Here is an 8715-nt window from a genome sequence, read left to right as displayed (position 1 = left end):
GAACAATTTTTGCTGATGAGATGTTCCATAGCAAAATTTACAATATTATGTGTCAATTTGACATGGAATGTTTAACATTCCAAAACCAACACAATAAACCTTATTTGAGCCTATCATTAACTATTTTCATTGCATATACGTTGCAACGAAACATTTCTTATCGTCTACTGATGTGAATGTTGGGTGAATTTTACCCGGTATGTGCTTAATGTTCCGAAAGCAGCCAGAGAGACATTCTTATAGCTTTTTACTGTTCTTATTACAAATATTGCAAAACGCTTTTGTTTGTTGATGCTAAGTTTGATAGTGAAAAACTAACATTTATTCTTCAACTTGAAAATGGGTCATTTTGACCCACAACATAACAGAAGGGTTAAAGATTTCCTATAGACCGATGACTAATATTAAACAGATTATATTTTGGAAAATGTACTTTTTAAATGATTATTAATGCAGTTGTTCCTTGACTTATGAGTTGAATTTGTTTTCTGACAACACCCATAACTCAAAACACTCATCACAAATTATCTTTCTCCTTTGAAATTTATGAAAATGCCACCAAAACACCAAAAGAAATGTGTTTTAATAAGATAAAATAGCACTCGAGCATTTTACTTTACTGCATTAAATATATCATAAATTAATACCAGAATTAAATAGCATGTAAAAAATTAACCAGTTAAACAACTTCAATGCCCATTGGTGTGCATGCTTGGCCACCAGGGCGCAGTGAATTACAGATATTTATAACAGACAAAGAAGAGTTTTACAACTAAGTGAATCAGTAAGCTAAGAAATAGGGACACTTGAAGCAGCTAAACATGCATACTTATATGAAAGATCTGGCTATTAAAATTGGGTGTTTCTTTCTGAGTTAGTTATCTACTAACCATCATGGACCATCAAGGCTGGAGTGGTCCTTTAGTTGTTTTTCACTGATGGTAAAAAAATTTTGTATGCCCGTGATCATTGTTATATTGTCTGACTACATAAGTTCAGTCTAGAAAATTGCTGGATGGATGGATGGATGGATGGATGGATGGATGGATGGATGGATGGATGGATGGACGGATGGATGGACGGACGGACGGACGGACGGATGGATGGATGGATGGATGGGTGGATGGATGGATGGATGGATGGGCGGATGGATGGATGGATGGATGGACGGACGGACGGACGGATGGATGGATGGATGGACGGACGGACGGACGGACGGATGGATGGATGGATGGATGGATGGGCGGATGGATGTATGGATGTATGGATGGATGGACGGACGGACGGGCGGACGGACGGATGGATGGATGGATGGATGGGCGGATGGACGGATGGATGGACGGACGGACGGATGGATGGATGGATGGGTGGATGGATGGATGGATGGATGGATGGGCGGATGGATGGATGGATGGATGGACGGACGGACGGACGGATGGATGGATGGATGGATGGATGGACGGACGGACGGACGGACGGATGGATGGATGGATGGATGGGCGGATGGATGGATGGATGGATGGATGGACGGACGGACGGACGGACGGATGGATGGATGGATGGATGGGCGGATGGATGTATGGATGGATGGATGGATGGACGGACGGACGGACGGACGGGCGGACGGACGGATGGATGGATGGATGGATGGGCGGATGGATGGATGGATGGATGGATGGATGGATGGATGGATGGATGGATGGACGGACGGACGGACGGACGGACGGACGGACGGACGGATGGATGGATGCTTTTGGTCATTACTAATTCAAATTTCAATACTAGTGGAAACGTATAGTTTACTTCTAGGCTATTGGATGCATGCACACATTGTGGCGAACGTATGAGACGATGTTCAGAGCATCATACAGATGGCAAAAGTGTGTGGTTGAAGTGCAGGTTGAAGGCTGGAAGTACGGTAGGTGAGAGGCTTGTGTGAAGAGGAGATAAGCATGCAGACACACACACTTTGGAGATGGGTATGAGCCAATCTTTTAAAGTCACACTTCAAAGAAAGTTTAAGCCCAAAAGACTTTAATGGACACTGTTGAAGTCAGCCTCATCAGTTTAGCTCTGACTAGTGTCAGACATGGGGAGCAGAGCTGCATCTCAAATCAGCACTTTGCCTTTTAGCAAGAAACTATGTCCACCATAGACACAGAACATGTTTTTTGTTTTTTCAAAGTTTAAATTTAATTGACTCAATGTGAACCATGTGAACCATGTGAAGTCTGTGATCCATCAAGTCCGTTATTGGGCTTTAAAAAAATAAAATCCAAACAACCGATAACTAGGAGGGGGTGGTGCAGACATTTTGGCCTTTACAAGCAAAATAACATTCATTGCAGATACATGCAAATGCATGAAAAGTTTGACATACTTTTTAAATGTGATGATATTCAACTGTGTAGTTGTGAAAAGAAAACTAACTACAACCTTCCTCTCTCGTCTGCCATTCAATAAAAAACAACAAAAACAGAGAAACTATAATAAATCATAAAAAAACGCGGTGCCCAATGCTGTAATATAAATACTGTATTGTAATAGGCACGTTGTTTTGTCAAGCTTTCTTACTTGACGATTAAATATTGCCATCTAGCGTTGAAAAACTTACCTGCAGTGGAATAATGACCCATTTTCACAAATGCTGTGATACTACAAGTGACAATAATAATAATAATAATAATAGAAACAGTAATAACAGGCGTGAATTGCATTTCAAACATTTGATGAAAAAAAAAATCCTGTAGTTCGTTTGTTTACTTTGTATATTTATATCTTTTTTTCCCTGTGCTTTCTGCCACATTTTGAATGTTTCATTGTCATTATTTCTTCAAAAGCTACAGTAGCATCATGTTGCAAAGTGTTTCTAATCTTTCGTTGATTTAATTTATATATTTATTGGAAATGCTTTTTCACTGCAGTCCATCAATTTTCCAAATGATTTGTTTTCTAATAATTTAACAGCGTTCTGTAATTGGCTCTGAGTGTGTTGCAATTGTGTAAAAATCCATCCTATGTATGGTGACTTAATAAATGCTGAAGTTTCTTTTCTCAATTTGATTTTGTTGCCACTGCACTGAGCTAATATAACGAATACATTTCACATAATTATCAGTGGAAAATGAGAGTGGATGCATTTTCTACAATTAATGTTCATTTGTTCTACATATATACATGATAAAGTGAATCTTGATGAAAAGAGAGAGCAGACAACATGTTTCATTTATGAAAAAAAATGTATTTTTTTTTCTTTTCTTGAATTGACAGGGAAACATCGTCCATGACAATGAGGCCGTCACACAATAATCATCAAAGATACAACACCTCCCCTTTGCCTTCCTCTCTCGCTCTTTCAGGGGAGGAAAGAACTTTATTGCAGACTTTCTCAAGACACTCCCCTCGTTATAAGGCCTGGGGGGTTTATGGGTTCCTGGGCCAGCCATTCAAGTGGTTCAATGGGGAGACAAGACTTCTGGTTTGTCCCATTCGGATTTGCAGACTATCAGCACTTCTGAAACAATGTTGTATTGAGGATGTTCACGTTAAGGCTGAGTCATTGTCAAGCAAGAACAATGTACCGTAACGCGTCTATAGGCTGTCACAGAGCATAAGGGCTCACGCTATTCCTACATCAAATACATATTTTATCAAATCAACATTTTGCAAAGTTCTAAGATCTTAAGAGTATTAGGAGGAAAAGCTAAAGTGAAAAATACGTTCACCTTAACAATGGTTCTGAATAACAGGACCAACAGGTTTCCATGACTTGCTATAAAACTGTATAATGACGAGGAGGGGTCCTCATACAGCAACCACCCAGTATTGCATTAGACAATAAAGATCTCTCTTTTTTTAATTAGTACTATATCAGATACCAATTAATTAGAGCCCAGTGCTTAGGTAGGCAGTCTACAAATGGAAACAGTTGCAGTTGAAAATGCAAATATTAAACGCTCTAAAACATCCAGATAATTATTTTCCATTTTTTTTGTTTGTTTTGTTTTCTAAATTAGAACATGCAATAGTCCTAAAATCCTTCCTCAAAAACAGGAGTTAAATACTGAGATCCAAAGATCTGTAAACTGTCATAAAAATAAATAAAAAAGAAAAAGGATGCAGTCACTCTACCAAACTAATAAATTGCTTATGGCAAAACATAGATTCGACTGGACTGCATTAGGTCCAACAAAAGACAAAGACCTCGGATGAGCCACAATCGGTGCAAGAAGACATAAAAAACAAAAACAAAACAAAACATAAAGTTCGGCAGAAAGTGTTTGAGCGACTAATCGGAATCCATCATTTGGCAACAACATCTTGTTATCATATGCCAATAGTCCAGGAGCCATTTTTCTTATACACACAGTACATAAACAGAACAAAGTTTATTTCAGGACCAAATAAGCCAAGACTAACAAATATGACTTCTTTCTTTCCTTCCTCGTTTGAACCTACATCATCTTTTAAGTTCAGAACACAATAGAAGAACAGCAATTGAATAATGGAAGGTACATGAAGATTTCATAATAATCTATCACACTTAAACTTCCGAAAAATTAATCCAATTGATTTTCAAATTTTAAGGCATTATTTGAAATTGTTCCTAATTTCCAAATAACTAACACATGCGCAAATGACAAAATCCAGACATACTTTATGATTTACTTCTATTTATAAAATCTAACAATGAATTGTCTGCTAAAGCCTATGTTCATTATTGTTTTCTTACTCAAATGAACGTTATAAATATTGTTCTTGCTTATGTGACTCTGGACAAACTGAAATATTATACAGTATATACATATTGTGCTTTGCCATGTACTGTATGGCTTTGGATTGTGTTTGTCATACGACGTCATCCACGCTTTTTGACTGCCAGTTTAGTTTGTGGCCATTACATCCAAATGTTGGTGCAACGTCTTCTCACAACAAGTAGAAGATTGAACAAAAAGGTCGACAAAAAAAATGAAGATTATGATGCTGAAATTTTGTAGCACGATGAGCATCATTGCGGTTATGTGAGTCCTGCTCTCACATACTCCACAAAACTGAAAATGCCGTATTTTGCCACAAAAAAAAAAAAAAAACTTCATAATTTCAAAGCCAATTTCAGTTGAATCAATAAATACATTTTCAAGTAAACAAACAAAATGTGACTACTACTAATTCAAGTTGCATTCTCATCAAATATTTCTTGCTAATGTCGTGTTGTGCAGATCTGGAAATGTTTCTCAGTCGCTCACTCTTCTTCCAATAAAACAATTAGTAGTTAAGCTTGAGCGTTTGGAGAAAAATTCAGAAGGTTACGCTGCCGCCAGCCGCTCTCTGCATGCAGAAGGCCGTAAAGTATCATCAACTGCCAATCCTCATGTAAAAAAAATGATGTCATAATTCTGACGCTATGTATGAACATAAGAGTGTGGTTGATCAATGTAGTGCGGATTACTATATTGTCCATATATATATATATGTATGTATGTATAGCATTATTATTGCACTCTGGCTACACATCTAGTAAGTAAGTTTGGTTGTCTTTCGATGTACAGAAACACTTGATGGGGTCACAGCAGGAAGGCTCAGTGATGCAACAGACAAGTTCATACCTGAAACTTGCTCAACAGCTTGATTAGCTGGGACAACAAAGGGTTTTAACAGCATTGGATTCACCTTTAGTTCATTTGATTATTTTCGTTTTTTCTTACTGTAATACATCCTCACAAGGAAATTAAATTAAATTTGGTTTTGCAAAAAGTGGAGTGTAAATTCTCAGCGAGCATGTATCGGGTATGTTTGAGGTCTTCTTTGGTTTGTTTGATTTTGTGGTTGTGCGACACCAGCACAGAAATATGATGCTGACCATAGAACCGGCAACGAAGCTATTGCAACTTGGAATGAGTATTCAATTAAATTATTTGAAAGTTTACATTTGCATGTCAGTTCGGGATGTTACAATGTTGCTTCAAACTGCCATTGACGTGTTTTTTTTGTTTTTTTTTAATGATGATCACTGAGCCGACTCCTGAAAGCTGCAATCAAGACACCAACTTTGAGACAAAACTACAGAAACACATCACACACTTACATATGATTCTCTTATTCTTAAAAATAGAAAAATAAAATCCAATTCTCTCCATCATCCTGTTGAGGAGAATTTGCCTCCTTCATTCCTGTCCCTTTCTGGCTTTTGAAAGGAAACATACATTCACAAGAGGATAAACCGAGGAAATCGAAGCAACTTGAAAGTCAAACGTGTGTGCAAAAACACTTTAGATCTCTATAAAAATATGTGCATATGGATAGAGCTATTTTAATCTGACCAAATAAAGTATTTATTTATTTTTATTTTTTTTACACTGCACAGATACACAGATAAACGTACACTACAGCTCGGTCCTGCTCCCCCTCTCGGTCAAGAAAGAAGTGTAAGAAAAACAAGGCGACACAACAATAGACGTAGGAAAACATACAAACACTCATTCGGACGACGTACAAACACACACACCTGCTCGGATCAATGTGATCAAAGAGCAGAGGAGGGGCAAGCAGAACTTCTGTAGAAAACCTGAAGTTGCATATCCCACAATCCCGCCCCACGCTTGCACTTCATTAACCACTTCCTGTAAAGGTCAGAGGTTGTCAGCCAGACGCTGCTTCCTGATTGGCTCGCGTGGGTTGTAAACAGTGCGTCAAAACAAACACAAAAAAAACTTTGGCTACAGAGTTAGGTGGCTTTAGTCCTCAACTGTTGGGTGCCGCCCAAGTGGAGCTGGATTGATCCATCGTCTGGGATTCGGTGATGGGTCGGTGTCCATCCGTCCGTCTTTAAAATCCATCAAAACAGAATCTATCTCTCAAAAAAACTCTTCCCAAGACTCCTGAGGTCAGCGTGTTCTCGCGACCGGTGAATTCACTTTGTCTCCCTGATGTTCATTGGGCGGTCCTCCGGTTCTTTGCGGTGAATCCTGCACCGCTTCCCAGTTTGTTGTCAAAAGGCGCAGGATCTGCATCCGACAAGCATCTGGACTGCGGTTGGTCAAAAGTGAACTGCGGTAAGGGGATGCAGTCCCTCGCGAGGGCGCCGTGCCGGGCGGCGGGCGAGACGGGGCGCGTCTGTGCGAAAGGCCTCGGAATGAGGGGAGCGTGAGGCTGGATGAAGATGTTGGGGCTGATGGGGATGGGCGGGTGCGTCGGCGAGGGTGTGAGCGTGGGCGTTTGCGACACGTGAACGGGCGTGAGCGCTCGATGGATCGGCGAGTGCGCCTCTGCATCTTGCCTGTTTGACTGCGTGTGTGCGCTCCAGTCGTAAGACGGCGTCCTTCGCCTGAGCATCATGCTGCAGTCGGCCAGTTTCGGGGGCGAGGGCGGGTGCTCCCTCTCTGAAGGGGGGTGGATGGATATGCAGGGGGGGCTCGTCTTCTTCTTCCGATGTCCACCGCCAACTGACTGCACCCTGATCGGGAAATTGCTCTTCCCTTTGTGGTGCTCCGCTTTAAAGTCTTGCTCGTCGCTAGCGACGCCATCTTGTGGCAGGCACACCTCAATGGAGTGGCGCCGATGGTCGTCAAGGTAACCGGCAGACAATAAGGACGGCTTGTGCGGGAACACCTGGGGGTCGACGCTGAAGCCCTTCCTTAAGTCCCGGTCCTTCAGTTCCGCTCCGAGCAAGCTCCTGGAGGACGGCCGCGGCAATAAAGCGGGAGGAGGCGACGAGGTGGAGTCCGTGTAGGGAGAGAGGGAGTGGCTTCGACCTGCTTTCGCTCGGCTCTCGTGGCCGCCTCCCAGTTGGGCAATCTGCCTGTGGCGGGCCAAGCTGGTGATGTGACACACCTCCTCGTCAGCCGGGTCGAAGATGGAAGTGGCAGAGGGCGGTCTGGGCCGGTGGAGGCTGGCGCTGCGCAATGGGAAGCGCGGAGAGCGAGGCGGAGGGAGGAGAAGCGAGGGAGAGGGCGGTGGAGGAGCGAGTGAGGACTGTAAAGGAGGGAGAGGGGACGGAGAGAGGGACGGGAGTGGAAAAGGAGAAGGGGAGTAGGGTGGGAGGGGAAGAGCTGAGGGGGAGGAGGAAGAGGGAGGAGGCAGAGGAGAGGGCGCGCGGTTAAGTGAAGAACGTGATGAAGGTGGCGGCAGAGGACGATGGACGGAGTTCGGCCTCTCTTGCTGCTCGCAAGTTTGGACTTCCACAGAATCCACTTTAACTGCCACCTGCAAAATCAAATCAAAATCCATTCATTTACTGTCAGTGCTGACAACAACAAGGTATTTGTAGTTTCCTCAAAATTGGCGTAATCCCAAAAATTTGGGGGGGATGGTTTTAACAGAAATATTTCACGCCTAACTTAAAATTTATGTAATTGTTTTAACATGACAAATTCCCATTTACTTTTTTTTTTTTTTTTTTTAGATAATTTTAACACAAAGCTACCAAATAAACCTTATATGATACATATTCATTAGTATAATAAAACATTTATTTGAAATGCATAATACTCAGGTTTATGTATTTAGTATTAATAAAATAAATTAAATTAATAATAATGAGAGTATTTATTTAAAATCCATAAACTATATTGTTTGAATTGTATAATAAACAGATTACCTATACACGATAAATATCTTGTTATGTGAAAAAGACTTTTTTTTTTTTTGTTTTTTTTGTTTTTGTTTACATTTTTAGGTTTTGGTAATGAAACTGAATGCTCATCCCCAAAACGTAAA

General features: G+C 41.0%; 1 protein-coding gene across 2 annotated transcripts in view; it reads right to left on the bottom strand.

Annotated features, from left to right (window-relative positions):
* Positions 1-3255: 3255 nt before the first annotated feature.
* cacna1ha (calcium channel, voltage-dependent, T type, alpha 1H subunit a) overlaps positions 3256-8715 on the bottom strand; it is a 112198-nt gene continuing 106738 nt past the window's right edge. For both annotated transcript variants that reach the window (XM_077539356.1, XM_077539364.1), the window contains exon 38: positions 3256-8202. In XM_077539356.1, the coding sequence (XP_077395482.1) occupies positions 6931-8202 (1272 nt within the window). In that variant the 3' untranslated portion in view covers positions 3256-6930. The remainder of the gene's footprint in view (positions 8203-8715) is intronic.

Source organism: Festucalex cinctus, chromosome 1 (assembly GCF_051991245.1).
Source record: "Festucalex cinctus isolate MCC-2025b chromosome 1, RoL_Fcin_1.0, whole genome shotgun sequence".
NCBI classification, from domain to species: domain Eukaryota; kingdom Metazoa; phylum Chordata; class Actinopteri; order Syngnathiformes; family Syngnathidae; genus Festucalex; species Festucalex cinctus.
Note: the sequence above shows the minus strand (reverse complement) of the source record. Positions and strands in the feature narration are given on the sequence as shown.